Source organism: Sturnus vulgaris, chromosome 1 (genome assembly GCF_052056855.1).
Source record: "Sturnus vulgaris isolate bStuVul1 chromosome 1, bStuVul1.hap1, whole genome shotgun sequence".
NCBI classification, from domain to species: domain Eukaryota; kingdom Metazoa; phylum Chordata; class Aves; order Passeriformes; family Sturnidae; genus Sturnus; species Sturnus vulgaris.
The window spans coordinates 122,584,753-122,606,953 of record NC_142243.1 but is presented as its reverse complement, the minus strand read 5'-3'; the positions used below and the strand labels follow the sequence as shown (position 1 = coordinate 122,606,953).

Here is a 22,201-nt window from a genome sequence, read left to right as displayed (position 1 = left end):
CACCAGTCAGGTTCATCTATCAGCAAACATTGCCTGCCATCATGGAACTGCTGTAGCCTACAGACAGATTTACAAAAGCTTGAAGGTGGCATTGTAGTAAAAATAAAAGACCTTTGTAAAAAGTCCTTGTTTTCATCAGTGCTTTATTAGGGTCTTTTTTTCCCCCTCTTGATCAGGTTTAGGCCTCTGGGTGGGAATTTCCTAACCAAGAGGAAAGTTGCAGCATTACCCCTGCTTCCCCTTGGTTGTGTAGTTCACTGAACTCCTAAAATCTTGATTCATGTCCTTCTTGCTAAAGCTCTGTGCTCTTAAGCAACAGATTTTCCATGTTTTTATTTCTTTGGAGACAGACTTAACACTCCAGTTTCATGAGTAAATGAAAGCTGAAGCAATAAATTAAGAAAATTGAAGTCGGCTTTCACAGTTTTTATAACAAAAATAATTTTAGTAACAAAATACTTTATTAACTCTTCAGTCAGAAACATAAATATAGTCAACAGTATCTGTATTTTCAGCACAATGACAAGTTAGGGAATATAAGACACATTGCTGATAGTAATTTTTTTCCCATTAAAGTGATAGCTATGCTTTCATGCAGGACAGCATTTATCCTGTATGAAAACCAAGTGTCCTTCAACTTACTCACTCTTTGGGTAATGCCCTTCTGCTGTTGGGCTATTCTAATGCCAGAAAGTTTTAGAGCTTGACTATAAAGCTAAAAAACATCTTTGATTTAATATCAAATTCACACACACCACACTGTTTCTGAGGCTGAAACGTAAGTTGTATAAAAAGTGCAAAAACTGCCAAGCTATTCCTCCATTCCCCACGTCACGGAATAGACAACATCCCTGTGCTACATCTCCGTTCCACTGCAGTGTCGGCTCCTTTATTATTGCTATTTTCAGTGGCACACACAGCTGCACGCTCCACACGGCAGAGAACTCTCCCCGCAGGGCTCCCCGGCGGGCGCCCCTCCCCGGGCGGTGTCAGCCGTGCGCGGTGGAGAGCCCCTGCCAGCCCAGCGACAGCGCCTTCTCCGGGGACAGCTTTGCTGGGCTCGGCTGCTCCTCCAGGAGTCTCCGGAGCGTGGCCGACGTTCCCGGGCGCAGCCAAGGCTCTGTGGCCACGGTGTCAGTGGAGCTGGCGCGGGACTGAGCGCGCTTCAGAAGTTCTTCCACGTCCCCTAAAGAAATGTCATCACCTGAGAGAGGAGGAGAGCAACACGCGTGTTAGAGGAGACAGAAGCTCTTCCCGTCACAACACCGGGCAGACTTGGCTGCAATCAGTGCCTCAATAATGCTTTTAAACTATATCTCTACTTAGCACACATTTGCTGATGTTCTGGGGAACTGGGTCTCAACAGCTCCCCACCAGCAGCTCAGCAAGGGGTAAGGACACAGGCAGAGGTGGGTGGACTCGGCAGAGGGTTCTTGCTTTCCAAAAAGCTTCTGTTTAGGGAGAAGTCAAATCTGTCACTGCATATATGCATAAAACGCATGCAAAAATAAGGTCATTCAATTACAGTGGCCTGACTGAACCTTGTATAGACAGTCTCCTACTGAGGAAGAATTGTTTTAACTTGGTTTAACAGTGCAAATGCAAGTGAGGCTGTGCATCACAGCTCAGGCACAGCTCAAAACCTCAGTGCAATGTCATGCTGAAACTAGCTAAGTTGGGCTCTTCCAGCTACAAAATAAACCCCACTCAACAAAAAGCAGATCTGCCTTGCCTTTGAATTTGGAGTCATTATCACTCTAGACTTCACTATTACTTGTTTCAATTCTGTCAGCAATCATACAATACCTTAAACAAATAGTTCTTAGTGTAGATTATTAAACAACATAAATTTTACTCTATATAAAAGTATACATTCCTCTGTGCTGTTCCATTTTTTGGCCTCACAGCATCTAAATTTTACATAGATCGAAAAAATTGTGCAAACCCCAGCTATCTATAATGACTGAAAACTGCAATGTTTTCCTCTTAAAACTGAGTCACGTCAATGAGGAGGTTCTTGTTTCTTGGTGTTTAAAGTGGGCATAAAAATGTTTAAGGACTCTGGATTAGGAAAAAATTTTTTTGCAGAAACATCCTAATTCAAGCAAAACAGAATTGTATATTCTCTAGTGATTAAATAATTCACGTAAGCAATTAATAAGTGTCATGTAATTTAAGTATTTGGATGATTTTTACAAATGTCAGGGGTTTATTCTGCAAAAATCATGACTTTTTAAAAATGAGAATTTAAACAAAAGCTTCTCTGAACATTCTCATTAAAAACTGAAAGTTGATGCCTGGAGAAGCAGCAGGCAGGAGTGCAGGGGTGAAGAGAAGGACAGGAACTGCACAACCCCACATACACTGAGAGCAAGGGCTCAGTTTTCCTCTTTGTCTGTTGGTTGGATTGCAGGTTCTAAAACAAAATGCCAAATACTTTTTCTTCCAAAAGAACTTGGCACGAATCATTAGTTCTGTCACATCATACAGACAGTGATCTGATCTGATCATCCTCCAAGCCTTCCCAGTCTGGTTAAAACTTGTCTGCAACACTAGAAGTGAGAGCAGACCTCCCTCTCTCTAGGGCCTGGCATTTCCTGTGCTTGAAGCTGGCAGAGTGAACCTCTTTGTCTCCTAAATCTTGGGTCAGATGAACTCTCCCGTGGGTTGGAACCCACAGTTTTTCATATGTAGGTTTAGAGGGGTTAAGAGAACACAGCAAGAAAAATGATACCTAAAGAAAATTTTCTGTTTGCTGCTTTAAGAGATGATATCTAGCAACAATAAGGTTGTTTAGAGACAAACTGTGAATGTCCAGGCCAGAGGGCTGCATTTCCCCACACTTAACTACTTCTGCCTTTAAAGCAAAGCCTTTAAATCCTTGCAGATGTGAGAGGCAAGATCAGCTGTTCTGCCAGAGGTAAGATTACAGTGCACATCACCGGATCAGACTCACTTGGTGCTGCTTTTAGAAAGCACAAGCAGATCAGCTGCACTGCACAACTTCTTCATCATGAATTTCAACACTTTGCACACTCCGTAAAAACTGCCCCTAACTGGGACACACATCAAGACTCTTGAAAATTCAGATTGAATGTGGAGGCTGATGGTAAGGAAAGCTTTTCCTTAGCATGAAATTCTGGCTTAGAAATTGAATGGTATCTGGATTCCTGCAAAACACCAACAGCAGCACATCTTGTGTGCCCAAATCTGTGAGAATTCCCTCTTCTGTATCTGAGCCTCTTCTTGTTTATGTCCTTAGGAACACACATATCTTGCTTGACAGAGACAGTATCTCTGGCTTGCAGAAACTCTATCCCCCAAATATTCACCAAGTCTACACTGATGGGAATTTTTTTGTATGAGTGAAAATGGAGGAGAAGGCCTGACTTCTTTCTTCTGATTTTCCAATTAAGAAAACAATACTAGGATGTCTTTAGGATTCCCACATCAGTCCCATAGGAAAAAAGTGAACTGCTGTGAACAGAGCCTCCTTATTGAAACAGATCAGCTTGTAGAATTTATCAAAGCCTGTGAATTGACCTCTTGTCATTTCAAGGGAAGATAACCAGGTTCCTTAGTGATATATTTGAGAGATTTGTTTTCTCTCAGCAGTGTCTCTGAGAGCAGAGGAGAAATGACAGTCCCACCACAAGAGCTCTTTTCAGACTGTTCAGGAAAAGGAGTAAAAATCTTGGCATTTTTGATGTAACATCCCTGAGTGCAAGGAGGGAACAGGAGGGCAAGCAGCAGTGCAGCCTGAACGACCACAGCTGAGCAAGAGGATCCATTGCTGCCTTTCCAAGAGGCACAAATGCTAAGGATGTGTGATGGGTCCCCATGTGCTCCAGAGAGCAAGCTACATACATACATTTGTATTTATATATACAAATTATATTTATCTAAAGGCTGAAGCTCTGAAGGCTGTGACAAACAGAAGGCAAGCAAAATAAAAAGTGTACTGCATACAGAATGAGGTGAAATTATAAAAGAGGTGAAATACAACAAAGATACAGAAGTAAAAGTAGTTCACATAGAAAATATAACTGGGTCGAGTAAAATTAGTAAAGAGTTTATTTAGATTTTAGAAGAAAATTAGTATGAATAGGGTTTATTTTTTAGTGACTTAAAAACCACAGTGAGATGGTTAAAACAACAACAAAAAAAGGATGAAGTGCTTGTAAGAGTACCCATAGCAACAGAATCAAAAATACTGCCAGCATCTGCACTCTCATTAAGTTTATAAAAAGGATATTGATACTGTAATTGCCTAGACAGCATAGCAACTACCTCCAAAAAAAGGGAGATTTCAGACTTGTATGAAAGAATCATTAGCACAAAGTGTATGAACTGGGTCACAATCCATGTGAGAAATTAAATGCCATTATGGTTGCCACGATTGGTACTTCATACACAAAAGGGATCTAGATCAGGCAGCCAGCATTTGGAGATGCTCCAAGACACCTCCCAGCACCTGATGTAAGAAACATGGAATGAATTCAAGTGTGTGTGCAGTGAAAGACCTATCAGTATCAAATACTCACATACTCAAATACTGAATGATCATTAATATTAACAAACCACTAGAAAATCAAATTAACTAGAAACTGAAGTACTTCATCATACACAATTTCTCTGGCATATCTTCATGCTGGTTGGACCACAGACATCTGACTCCCAGGAATGCCAATAAACTCACACAGGCATCTCATCATCATTCATCACTTGGGCTTTTTATTTCTTCCCACTGCCATTTCAGCTGTGCAGCTGGATATCCCCATCCTGCTGCCCACACTGCAGAGGTGCTCACAGGACAAGTAGCAGTGGCTGATCAGACAGGAATATGAGAATCTTTTCCTACTCTCCCCCTCTGAACTTAATCTAAAGAAGTTGTGTTGAGGTGTGCTGGGGAAGCCCTTGTACCAGCTACAGAGCTCTATAAATAACTCCTGTGTTTGATCTGATTGCTCACTGTTCTGCTACATGAAGCCTACTATTATTTGTTCCTTTAATTACTGTAATTACTTAGTGTTCACTACATCACTTCTGCTACAGGGAGCATACCCAAGGAAGGAGATTTCTGCTGGAGCTCAGTCAGTCTGTGCAGTCGCTCCTCGTTCCTGCCTTTCACCTGATCAACGTCGAGGCTGAAGTCTGAGTGCAAAGAGAAGCTGTCAGGCTGCAGCAACGGTGTCTGCCCTGGTGGAACTTCCTCCTGCTGAGAATCCAAAAATGCACAAACCCTTCAGTTAAACAGCATCCTTTTTAAAAGGGCAAAGAGCTACACATGTACTCCCTCAAGAGCCATAACATGGAGTCACTGTGGAAGCACAGGAACTGTCTGACATGACATCTGTCAGTTCTTACACGTACAGCACTCTCCAAAGCTCTCTGCCTTAGTCGTCTCCTCTCCCTTGCAGAAGGTGGATGCTGTGGTAATAAATTCACTTCTTCTAAGGCAGAAAACGTTTCCCCATTAGCACCTGGAAAAACAGGTGAAATAATTTTCAAAGAAATCAGAATACCAGAGAGTGCTCCAACCTATTTATGTTTTGAAACAAGCCAATATACTGTACTTGACTCTGTCACAGGAATGTATTCATTAAAGATCCTGTTTATACCCAGGCCTTTAAAGTAAATGAGTACTCAAACGAGCACAGCACCCCTACTTGAAAGAGACAACACTTGGAAAATCAGTCACAACAAGATACAATCATGCAACAAATTATGTTTGTGAATACCTTACATGGAATACATAATAACATTGCAGGGACTCTCGGTGTTACATGGAATATGACAACACAAGATCTATGCCTTAATCATGTCCTTGGTCATATCTCTGCCTTTTCATGCAATAAAATGTTAGAATCTGTTCATACAAGAATAAATAACTACACTTCTTGATCGTACTTGTATCCCATTACTGTGGGGGGAGTTTAATCTATTTTTATAATATACATGAATCCTAAGGTCATGTCTCTGCTTCAAACTTGTTTATTTCCCCTTCTTTTGCTGACTCTGGCAACTCTTTCAAACAAGTGCTTTTGTTTTTTTTTCCTCCAGGACCAGTATCCCTGCTGGGGCTGGTTGATGGCTTTGCTGCTGCTTGGTGCAGACAGTGCCTCTGTTTCCTACTGCAGCCCCTCTGGCATCCTCAGGAACAGAGCTTCCCAGGAAAAGGAAGGACTCTGCTCAGCAAAAGCCCTACAGAATCCACTACCAACTACTCTTTGTGACAACAAAGTCATGTTTTGGAAAAGTAGTTAGTCCAGTATATCACATAAAGTTAAAAAAAAATTGAAAGATAAAAATGTGTGTAAATTCTAAACATAACAATTAAACAATTAAACAGTTCTTTTAATTGAAAATTGACTTATGCTTGAAAAATAAATTTGATTGATATCAAACAAGTTCAGAATAACAAAGATATTTTTCTTCTTTTATACTGTCAGTTGTTTTTTTCCCTAAAAATACGTTTTTTCCTCTCATCTTTTCTCTTCCCCAGTTTCACCAAAGGTACTCATGCTCTTATTACAAATGTTTCAAGTAAAAAAATCAAAGCATAATTTTGAAATGGTGTAAAGCTAACAATTCAGAATTCCAGCTACAAGACCAGCTGAATTTCACTATATTCAAAATAGTGCTGTTACTCAGAATATAAAAAATGGTTTAACAATGTGAATTTGTCACATCAAAGGACAAGCTTAAGAATTTATTTGTACTACTAGTGTATCATCATGCTACCTGTTCCTGTAAGCATCTATCATTCAGATCCTGCTGCACAGAGATGCTTTTAAATCACTGCATTAACACTAATGGATTCTAGGGTTTTCAGTGAGGCAAAAAAAGAAAGAAAAAAGAAACTAATAAACCACTTTATATCTAACTGCCTCAAATTTCTGAGCCCTAGGAGATAAACATATGTAATGCTGACATAACAGATGTCAAAATTGAGTTGGATTTTAAACCCATGTCAAAAAAACTCAACCAAAACAGAGGGTAGTATTACACTCTTCTTAGAAAATGGCAAACACTGTCAAAATAAACCCCCTGTATTTCACAAAAGACCCTCAGACAATGTGAGCAGCACAACTCACAGAGAAGGCAGCCCACAGAGAACGGTAGTTTTTGTTTTTCATTTCAGGGATGGAAGTCACCAGATTCACATTCAGAATGTCACTAGCTATTTATACAGCCCAAATAATGCAAAGAATAACACATTTTTGGTTAATGCATACAGCTCACTTTTGAAGAACATGGTTTTCATCAGTCATAAATGATCTAGGGGGGGAAAGGGAGAAAAGGGAGTGGGGGGAAATAAATAATAGGTAAACTCCAACACCTCACTAAACTGCAAGTACCAGCTGGATGGGAAGAAGGGAAAAGGTGAGAGGAGTATAAATATCATGAACCTTTTGAAAGTGGTGAAGAGCACCCTGTAACAGAGGTGGCAGCCTCAGAGCAGATGAAAGGACACAGCTCACAGAAGGCACAGGTTGGATATTTATCCACACAATACTGTAGATGGTAAACAGGGATTCAAAAATGCTGATTCCAGTTCAAGAAAGACAACCTACAAAAGGCCCAGCTTAGCAAGACATAGGAAATGCAATCAGCTACAGGTCACTGGAAGAGTCCTGAATGTCTGGCCTGCATCTTGTGTTCCTCTCCATGAGCCTGTCCTGGCTGAGATGGGATATTTGGCCCCAGCTTAGGCTGATGGGCTCTCCTGAGGCATCCCTTCACCACTGGGCTGTACTAATACACCACAGTCCCCAACCTGAAAAGGAAGGTTTTGCAGACTACAGAGAGAACCAAATGCACTGAACAAGGCTGAAAGCCCCCACCCTGTGCTCTTCCCAATGCCAGGTTCTTGCACATTAACAGACTGTGCTTGAATACATTTCAAATGAAAAATTCTGCTTTTAACCATAATAAAATAATCATCAGCTTATATAAACACTGTTTCATTAAAAAGTACCCACAGGACTCTACTGCATCTCACCTACAGCTAAGAATAAAAAACCTTGCAAGATGATTTCCCATAGATGACTGAAAGAAATTTTAAGATACTGAAATGCCTGCTAATGGAAAATAACATGTAAAGGCCTGAGCTGGTTGGGTTTTTCTAGCCTTATTATTTCTAGTAAGTGGAAATAAAACAGCACTTCTACATCCATGCTTATAAAGGTTGAATAGAGACATTACATAAGGCAGTCTATACGAAAATCTTTAGAAAACTAAAAATCTTCTGCTTCAGATGAGTAAGTGACAATGTCTGTAAGTATGATGTTGCAAGTGAAATGAAATAATATGTGAATAGCAAAAAAGTGACTAATTTAGACTGAATTGCTATTTCATACCCATATAATCATACTTCAAATCAAGCATGCTTGTAAATCAAAAGAATAACCATGAAAGGAATCGCTGACTGTCTAAGACTTTTGTATTTCACTGTGGACAGATTGCAATTGCAAGCTGTGATTGCCAATAAATTATATTATTTGCAGCAGAACAATAGAAAAGCATTGCCTATGCTACCATTGTAACACATTTCCTGAATAAATATTAACTTTTCTTTATGCAAAGCTGGGAAGATGTCGAAAAAACCCCCTTGACAAGACTAACCTCCCAGACAAAGCATAAAGAGCAGAGAAAGATGCTTTGTCATGAAAAGATGTAAAGTGGTAAAGGGCAACTGAGCAGCATTGTTAAATTTAGGTGTCATCTATAGAAATTTGTTGCAGTAAAATTTCATAAATCTCTGTATTTTAATTTGGAGACACAACTTCCTAATACTTCAAACCAATCATCATAGCTACAACCACACTGCAACTTCTAGAACAATAATAATCATTTTAGAGACACAGCTTTAGACTACACCATGTGTCTGTACACTCACAACATGGTTAAGGGGAGGTAGAAACTCACCAATAAAAGCGCTATCCGATTCCAACAGTGAATTTTTCTGGAATTCACTAGATTTGTTCCTGAACTACAAAAGGGAAACAGAAAAAATGGAAATTCAGAGGCTTCAATGCATTTCTGGGGCCAAATGATAATTAATGGAAATTAATTACCAGACTTCTGCAAAGCAAAGAGCAGCTCTACAGTGTTAATATTCTACTATCCTTGACTTTGTGGTTCTGAAAACCTAATACATTTTTAAATAACTCCTATTCTCTTCAAGCATTAGGAGTTTGTTTTTTTAAAAATTTTCTGTAGAAATCCCAGTTGCTGAAATTGCCTACACATGGCAACTGTTGTGGTAATTTGTGTAACATAGACATTTCCATCAAGAAATTGATCTTTGTCTCTTGGCATGAGGCTCAGAACAGTCAGTGCTCAAAGTGAGCTTTGCACTTAAGGTTTGTATGAAGTATTGATCAAATGAAGAATGATTCCTTATGTTTAACTTATCCCACCACATACAATCTTTGACATTAAAGCATTAAAATAATGAATTTCTACATCATAATATCAAGCACAAAGACCAATATTCATAGTTCACTTCACAGTTGCAGCCATTTGCTACAAAAATCCCACTGTGGAATAATTTATGTTGAAAACCACACTAAAATCAAAGCAGTAGAAACTATCAGAGGAAATAGAACAAGAGAAAACAAATCTTTTACTGCAGAGTATTGCTCTGGATGATAATTTCAGGCATTAAATTACAACTATAAAGGGCATTAATGTTTCATTAACTGTTTCATTTCTGAATTTAGTGACAGTATTATCCCCAAGGTTAATGTCTTTGCTGTTGCACAGTCTCCTGTTTTTCATTGTTTCACATTCTCATGAAATACAACTGAACTCTGTTATTCAGTATTTTGGGCTAGTGCAGGATTCTCATTTGATAGAACTTTATTTTGCTCTTTTCACCAAGTCAGAAAATAAACATTCCATCTGAGAACAGATCCAATTCTTGACTGCCAAGTGCATCACTTAAACCACTTGAATTCAGAGCAACTGTTTCTGGCTTGGCTTTTTCTACTAATTCTCACCCCCCAGCAGTGATCTAACATCATATGAATATAAAATAAGTACCAATGAATATAAAAGGAAGAGAGTTAAAGAATCAGGCCATCTCTATATACAAAGATAAGCAACTTGTATGTCAAGTTTAAAGATGCTGTCATTTGTGTGGACCATAAAAAGAAGTAAATTCATTTGCTGTCTTGTTAAGTGTCATTCCTTTCTCCAAATCAGTGAAAGACACAATACTTCTCACACTTGAAAAAGAAATATAATAAAAAACCTTTTATTCTTACCAGGCCCATGGTTTGTGGGTAGCTGTCCAAAGCAGAATCATCTTGATCATCAAAATCTACATAGACAAGAGACAAAACGACAGGATTAACATAAAAATAGTTAACAAAATGTGTTTTATCAGCTTAGTATTGCAAAAATGAAGACCAGTATGCATTACATCTTTAAATATACATAAATTGTGCTGAAGGAATGAGTTTTTAAAAGCAACCATTTTTCCAGTTTCCTTCTGTAAATTTAAGTAGAATCAGAGAAATCAAACAAAAATCTGTAGTGTATTATTTTTAATCTGTTTTTTGGCTCCTGGCAGGGAATAACAACCACAGCAGGGACTGGCAGAAAGCCCCAAGAGTAAATGTACATTCAACATGCTGAGCACACCACACTTCCAGCTCTCAAAGAGAAGTTAAACCAGAGATCATTTCACAGAGGAAAGTGATAAGAATATATATGCTTTTATCTAGGGATAAAAAACTCAATTCTGGAGAGCACAGAAACTCATTCTGAAAGTTAAGCTAACAATGACCCAATGCATGCTGGAAATGCAAAGAAGCAGAACTGAAGTTACTTTTCTTATCTAGGCTAAGTTTTCAAATAAATTATTTAATTAGATTGTTTTTGAGGCAGAGATACAAGAAACACCACCTTGCTCAGTGTGCAGCTGACTTTCTATCCAGCATCAGAGCATGTGGGCTGTCAGTCCTCCTGGCCTGACTCCCAGCCCATTCCTGATACACTGCTCCAGTCAAGCAGCATCCAGCACTGCAGCACAGCAACATCAAACCTGCTCTTGGGGCTTTGCCTCACATCCCCCAGAATAATCATCCAGAAGTCTGCAAAAAACTGCCTCATTTATAGGGACACAGCTAGCATTTAAAAACTTGGGATATTTAAAACACTGATTTCTTAGTTTATAGTTTCATTAACAGTCAACATATTCCTCTTTCACATAAGGAGAAAAACAAAACATAGCAGAGGGAAAAACTGCATATAAAGCATGTAAGGCAAAGAACATTTTCACAGAGTGTGGGAAAAACAGTCTGCCTTTGCCATAACAGCCCATAACACATTATTTCACCCCCAGTATAAAAGTACATACTGCTTGAATTCATCTTTCTTTCTGCCTTAAATCAGACAATAAAACCACTCATCTATTTTCAGCAAGAGGAAGGTGATGAAGTTGTCTCTGAGGAAAATAAACTGGAAACAGAGAGATGGCAACTAATTCTCTTGCTCAGTACTCAGTGACAGACTATAAAGTTAAATGATGTTGTAAAGCAGTAGGAGAGAGAAAGAGAAAAAACTGTTTAAGGAGCCTCTAGAAGCATCAGTGGAAAACACTTACAAAAATCAGCTGCCTGTCTATCAACTAATCTAAACTAACCTGAAGAAGCCTTTCCTTGAATGTCATAATGGAAGCCTACATTATCCATTAGCAGAAGTCTAAATGACTGCATGTGCTTGAAATTAATGGAAAAGGCAAATTTTCTTTTTAGATAGTAGAGGTTTCTCTGCAGAAAATGTTAAATGAAAGCTTTCTCAGACTGGTCTCTTAAAAATATTCTAATGGTGGAAAAATAACAGAACCAAGCCCCAGAGAGATCTCAGCTGAAGCCAGTGAATTAATTTTCAACATTTCAATCTCATGAAGAGGAAGACTGAAGTCAAGCCTATACATTCCATTTAAACATAAAGAATACTCCCAACCATATGATTAACACAGAATGTGATATAGATATGGTTATTTGCAACTGTGATGTTCTATTATCCATAAGCAATATGGCCCATATTGCTTGAACACCAGCTCATCTGTCCAAGATAGAACAGGAATCATCTTTAACACTCAACAGGATACTGAACAAAACAGAGTTGTCACCCTTCACATCTCAGTATCAATTCTGTTAATCTTACAGGTCTGGCAACAGCAAACAGGAGCAATCTTCAAAGCACCAGTAACTAGAAGAGGCATTCAGTTTTTCCAAAGTAGTATGCAAAAATGTAAATATTTCCCTTCCACATGTGTTTGGTTATATTTAATGCCCTAAGGCCAAGGAGCAATTCCATGGGTGACTGTGGCAAGGTGGGGAGCTGTGGGGAGATGCCAGGGGATACTCTGTGCTGGGCACAGCTGTTGCCACAATAGAGCTGCTGCAGGACACAGCAGGGCCTATCAGTCATGTTTGTCATGCCTCTGCTAACAAACTTGAGAAAAAGCAAATCAAAGTGTGTCAGTAGAACTGAGGACAAACCTGTAAGAAGAAGCCCTGGAGGCAACAAGGCCAGAGAAGAGGAGGAGGAGGTGCCAGAGCAGAGATTCCCTTGCAGTCCCTGAAGGACACTATGGTAGAGCAGATTGAAAGGTGCAAGAAGACAGAAGCAGCAGAGAGAAACTGCTGTGTAATGACCATAATTCCCCCCTGCCTGAGCCTAACATCACTCATTGCAATACTGAAGTAACTTGGTATCTGGGGTGGTACCAAGGAAGGGGAGCAGGGACACTGAGATTGAAGGAGTGAAACTGGGCACAGGAAAGGGGCAGAAAAGGTTCAGGCTTCATGCTTTTTATTTTTTGCTACTTAAAGTCAGTAATCAAATATTTAGGCTTAGAGTAACCAGGTTAATTTTCCCCAAGTCAGGTCTGTTTTGCCCACAACAGCAGCTGGTAACCAATCTCCCCATCTGCACCTTGGTCAACAAGTTTATACTTCCTGTTTCCCCAAAGGGCAGGAGTGAGGAGACACAAGTAGGAGGGAGTCTGGCTGTTAGCAAAGGCTGAGCCACCACAGAAATAAAGTTACTGTCTCTTCAAAAATTTAGTTAGGCCAGTCTGAATTAAAGAGACAAACACTTTTCCAAGAAATCTGTATCTTGCACTCAAAACTGAGTTCATTTGTATAGGTTTAAGCAATTATCATTATAAGTTTAAATATCCTCTAAAACAAATACTGGAAATACTGCTCTTTCATTACTGTTTGCAAAAGATACCTGAATGAAACTTACATTTGGAATTAACTGTAGCATACAAAAAGAGATAATACATCTACTTTTCACTGCTTCTGCAATATGCAGCCAAAATATTTTCCATGTTAGGCTGGTAATGTTTACTATCTGAGGATCATCTCTATTTAGCAATACAAGCAACATTATCCTTCCAGAACCTCCAATTAGTCACAGTTATCTCAAATGTGGTCTCTAAAGCAAAGGCTTTTTATGGATACAGGTTTCTGAAACTTTAAAATAGATCAACCCAAGATAATGGAAATAAAAGAAATTTCATCATTAGAAACGAGACAAGGTAAAGATACACTGGCTGTATTTTAATCAATTCACAGTCCAAAGCCATCCTACTTTCTCCATGAGAACTCAAGAATTGCTCCATGGAACTTACCTGCTAACACTTTTATCACAATTCAGCAAAAAAGTTTCACTGTTCTGTAGTTTTCTCCAAGAAACAGTAACAAAACTACTTTTCCCTTACAATTTTTGAAATATGAGGCACTAGTTAAATTACTTCCAGAGAACCAAAGAGAAACAGTCACAAGTAATTAAAAAATCCCAAAACTAAGTACAAAACCACAAAAGCTCCCCCAAACACTCAATCTTTTTATGCTTACAATAGACTTTCAGTGTTCTGGTGTTTTACTGTTTCATACTGCAAGTGCTGACAGTGCACTTGAAAGAAGTAAAACTAGTACTGATGGGTTTTAATTCTTATCAAATACAAAACACATAATTTCAAAGATTTTTGTTTATCTCGGAGCATTCATTCCTTACCTTCTGTTTCTCTCCTCATTCTCATTCTGTCAAGTTTCCTCTGCTGCTCCCTCAATAGTGCCTGCTGTTGAATCTCTAGAGTCTGGTCATCTTTTGGAGGATCAGGATACATGTGCCTCAAGCTCAAACGTGTTTCAGGATCTAGAGCAAAGAGATGAAATTTACATTTCTTCCCTAAATTAACATTTCTGAAAAGCATTTTTAAATAAATATCCATTAAAAATAATAGTGTCAACGGCCAAGAGGATGAGCAAGTTAGCAATGATTTTACAATTTTACTGTATTAAAAATACATGTTTTCTGGTAAAGAATAAACAGAAAGTTCCACAGAAACATAATTTGTTGCTTGGTAAAAAAGTCCAACTCAGTCTATTTTCAGTAACCATGGTATCAAATGCACAAGAAGTTTAAGCAGCAAGGTAACCATAAGACAGGTTAGTGCTCCAAGTGATGCTGCAGTGCTGTGAGGCCAAGAACTCCAAGGAATTGCAGGAACAGCCCCACAGGGAGATACACATACACAAACAAAATGCACAAAGTGCAGTGCATGGGCAGTAGCTCATGAAGAGCCTGATTTTTATTTTTGTCTTTAAACCCTGCTTGGAATGGAAGATGGAGGAGAAGGACAGATGTTTCCCTACCCTTCTTCATCAGTAACAAGATCTACCTGCCTTTGTATTTAAGTTCATTAAAATCCCAGATATTCTGCATATTGACAGGATGTTGTGCCTCCTTTAAGGAAGGTCGCCGAGCTGGAGCCTGCAGACGAAGCCTGGCCATCTCAAATATGTCCCTTGGATTTTTCTCTCTCCTCCTGCTTGAAAGGTTTGTAAAACAAGCATAAAGCAATTTAACACCATAGTATTAATGAGTTGGATGGACATACAATATTGATAATGTTCAGATCTTTTCTCTTTAAATAAAGCTATCAAAACAGGAAAATAAATTTTACAGGAATGATACTGCATATTGTGTTATAAAAAGAGTGGAACTAAGGCTGGCAATTAGATGTGACTAACACATTTTTGAAGCAAACCAAATGTATTAAATAAAGAGAATATGATTTTATAGTAAGAAAGAAAGTACTTCCACAACAGTACTGTATTCATAAGCACATTCAGCAGCAGTAGTACTGCAGTTTACAGGCACAAATTATGCCCTAGGAAAAAAGGTAATGAGATATTATTCTGCCTTAGACATCTGTTTTAGACCATTCTTCAAGACAGACCATTCCAACTTCCTATCTCACCAGTACAGCCATTCTTACAATAAATTTTAGCAAGAGTCTTGGAAAAAACCCAAACCCATTAGAAAAAAATGAAAAATTATATACAAGTTCTACCTTTGTATTTTTATTCCACTCATGTACATTGGTCAACTAATAGTAGCTAGTAATACACAGTAAGATCCTGTGAAAAACCTAAATTTTGAAACAGAAGATGAAATTCTTACCGTGTAATTGGGACATTATCATGACTGGCCACATTCAGCAACTGTTCCTGCAGTCGCCTCTCTTCACTACGAAGCTGTTTCCTCATCTCTGACAATTCGTTTATCACATTCTTCCTTTCCTCTGGAATTTAGCACAAATAATTTAAAAATTAGGCATGTCAGAGCAACTTTGCTGCCTACTTAGAAACATATGTAAAAAATAAAGGGAAAAAACAGATATAATGAAATGTTAATTAAAACAAGGATTGGACAAACACAAGAATCACAACATTTCATATACTAGAAATAAGATCAGAGTCTATATTTTGAGAAAGCACAAGGACCAGAACCCCTGAACAGCAGAAAACATACAAATGTCACTGGAAATGTTTCACTATATTTAAAAAAGGAAAAGCCAAGGAATACAAGTGGGTGCTGCCAGTAAATAGCCTTAATTTGGAATATGCAAACCTACACAGTCCTCAGATAACAGGAACTGCAGTGGTATCTGCAAGCACTCAGCATCTTTTTTTTCCTGACTCAAAAAGTTGGATATCTATCTGCCTAGTGCAGATTCACTTAAGTGGTCAAGAATTCTAACTTCAACTTTTCTTATGTGCTTATGTTGACTTTTCAGACCTACTTTGGGTCTATGCTGTTTTTTGTGGTCAGGACAGCATTCCTCCACAAGTTAAACCTGTTCCAGAAATTTCTCATTTTCCAAACAACATACTTATAATTTGGTATTTCACTGACTTTTAGACTTTAGTGTCCAGAACTTAGAAGGCAAGCAAGTCTTACTAGTTTATATTCTCAAACATGAGACTCAATTTATACATCTTTATTTCTCTCGTGACAGAAGGTCTGAGTCAATCAATTTCTAATGGCTGGATTAAGAACCACTTCCACTTAGTGGAAAATCCACAACTCCCTGGGATGGCCTCAAGTACTTTCTGCTGCAAGCTAGCACTTGTAGGGCATCACTAACTGCTACATTTCATGTTGTTCCTTATATATTTGTAAAAAAAATATCAGCAGAAAAATTACGGCTTTCCACCCACATATTGCCAGGATAACTAACATAAAAAAAGCAAAGGAGATCCTTCCAGCAGATTTGAATTTTAGAACCACCAATGAAAGCTAAGAGGAATGAGGAGAGGATTAGGCAGACTAATAAAAGGCAGGTAGAATTTAAGAGTTAGAACTGCAATGCTCTACACTCTGTTGGTCTAATCCCTTACTCAGCCAATCCAAAACTTTTCAATTTCTGGTCACAGTGGTACCACTGTTCCAAGAGATCCAGCACTTCCCATGCAGACTATTCCATTACCAGAGTTTTTACAAAAACATATTTCCTTATGATGACACATAATAGAAGCATTTTTATTTTGTCTTAAAACTTCAGATATACCATACTAATACTTTGATAGTACTAAGAGAGAGAACACCTAGATGCAAACTTTAAAGGACTATTCTTTTGCAGGCAAGAAAAGGAACTGTAATGGAGAATGGTTTTGTTGTAATAGAAAGCGAGCTTGCAATGAAGACAAATACCCACCTAATGAACGCAGCTGATTTCTTCTAGCAGGGACAGGTGGAGAGGGAGCTCTTGGCTGTGCAGGATCCTAGTGAGCATCATCAATATGAAATGTAATTTGTAAAAGGAAGAAATTACAGTACATTTTATTTCCTTATTTTACATCGAATTTACATTAACAGTTGAAGTCAGAACAGAAACCTTACAGGTTGTGAATGCCTCAGGTTTTTTAAATGTATAATCCAAATCACTATGACACTATCTGTAATGCATTATTCAGAGTTCTGAACTAATCTATTACAAGTACTGCTAAAGAATTAAACTGATCTACCTCCAGAGTATTCTTCCTATTTAGGAAATTTAGGGAAAGCAATGGTTTAAAGTGTGACATAAAATATTCTCTGAAACTGCACTATAAAGTACTTAGCCCAGCTCAGACAAAGAGCTGGTAAAAAAAAACACTTATTCAATAAAAAGACAGAAGTGCAGCCTGAGATTCAAATATCATAAACTATTATTTAATCTATTCTCTTCTAGGAGAAGTTCATTTTAAAAGCCAAAAAAACCCCAGAGAAGACTGTCAAGTAAAAGAAATGAGAGGACTCAGAACCACTACTGTAACTCATTTGTGATGCAGAGAAGAAAGCAAAGCATATTAGGAGCAATGATCTTGTACTTTCAGAAACATGAAGATTACACCAGAATGTCAGTAGCTACAAATCAACATTAAATTTCACGCCTGAGCTAAGTTTTTCTGTGAGTGAAAACGATGAGCTGCTAGATTACATGTTAACTTCCTTATCCTAAATCTTGAGATCATCAGACCCCTTGTAATACCCTGGTAAGGGTCTGGATAGTGGATATCCTCTCCAAAAGGAGGTACTCATTCCTACAAAAAATGCACATGTAGAAAAAAAAATTTAAATAACACACTGACAAAAAAACTTCTTCAATACTTGCAATAAAATTTAACCTTAAGCACCAAGATTGATTAATATAAAGACTGTCTCATTATCCATGGCATTCCAGTAATAACTGGCAAACTTTAAAAACCTGGCATGATTTTATACACTGTACTATCTTAAATAATCCAGCAGAATTTTGCTCTAACAATCCTACTTGTGCATAGTAAGACAGACGGCTCTCAGCAGAGGGAATCCTTTCTTCTTTTCTTCCTGATTTGTTCTGAAGAGCAGGAATGACGGGTGAAGATTGTCGTGACAGCTGCAGGGAGGAAACCAAAACTGAAACTACATTCCTATAGCTTCTGAATAAAGTGTTATTTTGCACAGCGAAAGTTTTGTTAGTGTTAGAAAAAAATGTTCCTAAGTGCATAAAACAACTGCAAAAATTATTTTATGTGATTTTTGTTTTCTACCTATAGAAATTTTAATACTTTTTTTCTATGCTGTAGGGTAGTTTTTTCTTTATTTATATTTCAGTTACATATCTTTTTTCCTCTAGACACTTCCTTTATATCTGTCCATTTTAGAGAAATGACAGAAATTTAGTACAAATTGTATAAGAGAGACAGTTTATAATTTACTTAGGTTATGTCCATCAGAATTCCATGTGATGGATTTCTTACATCATCCAGGTCAAAGGAAAATAATTAAATACCAAAACCACCATTGTTCCAAGATGAACAGTCCTATCAATCCTCTAATAAACAATTTTATTTGTATTTACACCTCAGTAAATGCAGGTCACAGTATTTCACAGCAGATACAAAAATCAACTATTGAGTGCAGATTATTTATCTTGCTTTCACTATTTTGAATGCAAATTTGATCAACAAGGTAAGTTTCTACTGCAGTATGTCTGATTTTTCCATCAGCTGTTCTCTGTTTGTCCATTAAGTATACTGCAGTTTGATAAGCTGAGAGGGGAACAACTAAAGGTAGAGGTCAAAGAAATAATGTGATTTCCTTAAAATCCAGTTATTTTTAAAAGTTGTCTTAGAAAGTCAGTTAAACATACCATCTTCTTTTCTTCTTCCATCTTTTCTTTCTCAAAATATTGTCTAAGTTGTTCCTCTTGCTTTTCTTCTTTTTCTTTTCCTTGTTTTTCTGCCTCTTTTCTTCTCTCTTCATCTAATTGAATTATTTCTTTATTTTTCAATCTTCGCTATAACATATATTGAAAAAGAAACAATTACTAAAGTTTTGTTTTCTTTCTCTTTGAGAAGTCAAAATTACACATCAAAGTGATTAGTACAAAATAAAAAAGCATATTTCATCAGTCTGACTTCAGATATCCAAATTAAAATATATCTCATACCAATATCAAACAGCAGCAGCCCTGGCTTTGCTAACATCATTAAACAGAATTCCTAATAACTTCTATAAACACGTTTGTGACCCCAGATCTGCCATGAGCTAAGGCTAACCTGTAGGAGTCATTTCCAAAAATTCAGGTTCAATTAAAGCACACTGCAGACATGCAGCACACTATCACAAGACCACAGAGAAATTATCATCTGGTCTCAGTGTTGGTCGTGTGACTGTGAATAGCAATGACATCAGTCAGCTCTCTACTCTCTGTTAGACCAGCTCCAGTATTCAGAAGACAAGGCTCATCCAGCTAATTTGCTCATACTAGGGGAAAAGAGAATTTAAAACATAAGATAAACCTTCCATTTTAGAAATTTTCAAGTCCTACATCCTAATCTTATTTCCATAATCCCATAGGGAACTTAAAGACTTCTACTTCTCTGATGGCCTTGTGTCCTCTTCCTCAATTATTTATTATATTCTAAATAATGCAAATATATTAAAAAATGCAAACCCAAGAAATAAAATTTTGGGGTATTAATTAAATTCATGGGGATTGATTTAGGTCTGAATTTACCTCCATGAAAAGGATTCACTAGATTTGCTTGGCATTCATCCAAAACAAGCAGTATTCTTATCTCAAAGATACCTCCTTGCCAATTCAAAAAACATCCTCACAAAATTACATTTTTCAAATAATTCCATGAGAGCTATATTTAAGACAATAACTGGGATGATATTTTTTTTAATTCACCAATTTGATAAAGCTTTTTATTGGCCTCACAACCAGTTTCTTTTAGGAAAGAGAGCACCGCTGGCATTTATAAAACTACTAGTTTTTTTCTTGAAAGAATTAACACTACTTCAAGTTTGTAGTATACCATAAAGAGTGAGAAGAATGTGCTAGTTAATGCTGACAATCTTCCACTTCTCCTCTGCCTAATGCAGACCCATTTAAAAGCAAAGACCAATTCACAGGACAGTTCTCGGCTTACCTTCTAGACAACAAATACTACAAAGGGTTAGTTTAGGATGAAAGAAGTCAAAGTATCAAAATACTACACCTCCTCATCTTTCCTCCTTCTCTCCTCTAGTTCCTCTTCATAGGCTTTTTGAATTCTCATCCTCTGCTCTGCGAGTCGTTTTTCCTCTTTTTCTTCTTCCATTCTAAGTTTTTCTCGCTCTGCTTCTTCCCTACGTCTCTTTTCTTCAATCTTAAAAATAAAACAAAGAAATATTCAACTGTCAATAGCCGGTAACAATCTGATTAACAGCATTTACCACCATGATTTTTGCAGCACCTACTTGCAAAATCAAAAGCTATATGGTTGCAACTGAAAGAATCCTAGAGTCCATCCTGTATTTCAGCTTCATAATTCCCTTAAAATGAGATTCTATTTTACTAACTCTTTTTGGCCATTGCAAATACAGGAAAACAACTTAAAAACACTACTAATAAAATCAGAGTATTTCCTAACACTTGCTCTATTCAAGATGTGCTGGAGTAATACTTTTATTCACTGATTAAATAATGGAAGATGGGAAATCAAAAAGATACAGAAATTATCTTTTCCCATTCCACAATTGCAGTATTCTTAGACAAAGTGCTGACGTACTGAAACAAAAGACCTTCCCATCCTTTAGTCTATTTGGCAGCCCTATGCATGGAAAAAAAAACCTGATCTTTTCTTTTCAAGTGATTCACATCAAACTACTGTATGACTTTAGTAGTCTCTTAAATTATCTATTATTTCCTTGATAATGGTATTTAATTACACTGATATTTAATTTGTGCAGCGTAGGATTAAATGTGAAGTATTATGGACAGAACACATAAGCTAGTTGAAGAACAACCAGGTTTTATATACCCATCAATAAATAACTACACTATGACTGATCATCATTTCATTTTGATGAATGTGCATTTTTATCATGTAGACCTCCAAATGCATCTTGGTTTGTGTAGGCATTTATGAATGCAAACCTGTACTGTGTGCACAGTTGCAGAACTCAATACTGTATTTAGTGAGCAGTACTTCAAGAAAAAATAAAATAGAGCCTAGATTAAAGAAGCCAACTATTAAGAAATGCTTGTCTAAGTGATGCTATTATGTAAGCCAAAATCCAAGAAACTCTATAGTATGTAGCTTTTAGTACACCTCTTGTGTCCAGAACTGGCTGTGATAGAACAGGTAATGTCTTTGGTGGGCAGTGATGATTTACTCTGAGTGTAAACTCTCTTTTTACAATTTATTTCACCAGATGACATCTGGCCTGAGCATTCACCTGTAGACGCAGGAAGTTTTTGTAGGATTCCTGTCGCTTAAGCTGCTCTGGAGATGGAGGTTCACCAAACACATTACCTCGAGCAAAAGGAGAGGCCTGTGCAAATGCAATACCTAAGGGAGGAGAAAGTTACAGATGAAAAACAAACAAAATTTGAGACAGCAAGCCAGAGGGAGGAAAGGGGAATCCGAGACACTTGTTTCAAAGGGAAGCTTATGACAGCCGTAACTCAAGGCTATAGCTGGGCTTGAAAGTTCTTACATTTTCTGCCTGGAATAATTGCCAGGTTTTAACTGTTTAATACCATCCAAGAGAGTTGCATTTTTACAAAATAACACCTACTAAAGTCACCTCTTCAACTGTTCAGTGTGCAGCTTGCAGATTGAACATTATCTGCAAAATTAATTAGAATAGAAAATACTTTACACCTTGTAACTTTACTGCTTGCAATTCCTCTGACTTAGGACATATGGTTCTGTTTCTCAGGTTTATTCACTCTTTAAAAACAGAGCATCCTAATAGAACAAATATTTACACAAAATAGTAAAGGATGCTACAAAAAGCAAAGTCCTCACAAATAAAATTCTAAGCAGTCAGAAATCTAAATTCTGCCAGTCTAAAGTGTTTT

At 37.5% G+C, this 22,201-nt stretch overlaps 1 protein-coding gene across 17 annotated transcripts in view; it reads right to left on the bottom strand.

The window, feature by feature from the left end:
* Nucleotides 1–442: 442 nt before the first annotated feature.
* Nucleotides 443–22,201, bottom strand: part of CSPP1 (centrosome and spindle pole associated protein 1) — a 61,152-nt gene continuing 39,393 nt past the window's right edge. For 8 of the 17 annotated variants that reach the window (XM_088175873.1, XM_088175917.1, XM_088175901.1 and 5 more), the window contains 13 exons: nucleotides 21,574–21,686; nucleotides 20,352–20,501; nucleotides 18,995–19,141; nucleotides 18,134–18,238; nucleotides 17,036–17,102; nucleotides 15,499–15,619; nucleotides 14,718–14,863; nucleotides 14,047–14,187; nucleotides 10,275–10,330; nucleotides 8,932–8,995; nucleotides 5,368–5,483; nucleotides 5,065–5,218; nucleotides 443–1,204 (listed from right to left, as the gene is read on the bottom strand). In XM_088175873.1, coding sequence (XP_088031999.1) covers nucleotides 990–1,204; nucleotides 5,065–5,218; nucleotides 5,368–5,483; nucleotides 8,932–8,995; nucleotides 10,275–10,330; nucleotides 14,047–14,187; nucleotides 14,718–14,863; nucleotides 15,499–15,619; nucleotides 17,036–17,102; nucleotides 18,134–18,238; nucleotides 18,995–19,141; nucleotides 20,352–20,501; nucleotides 21,574–21,686 — 1,595 coding nt within the window. In that variant the 3' untranslated portion in view covers nucleotides 443–989. Of the gene's footprint in view, nucleotides 1,205–5,064; nucleotides 5,219–5,367; nucleotides 5,484–8,931; nucleotides 8,996–10,274; nucleotides 10,331–14,046; nucleotides 14,188–14,713; nucleotides 14,864–15,498; nucleotides 15,620–17,035; nucleotides 17,103–18,133; nucleotides 18,239–18,994; nucleotides 19,142–20,351; nucleotides 20,502–21,573; nucleotides 21,687–22,201 lie in introns of all 17 variants that reach the window. The other 9 variants (XM_088175881.1, XM_088175924.1, XM_088175891.1 and 6 more) reach the window with 6 other exon arrangements.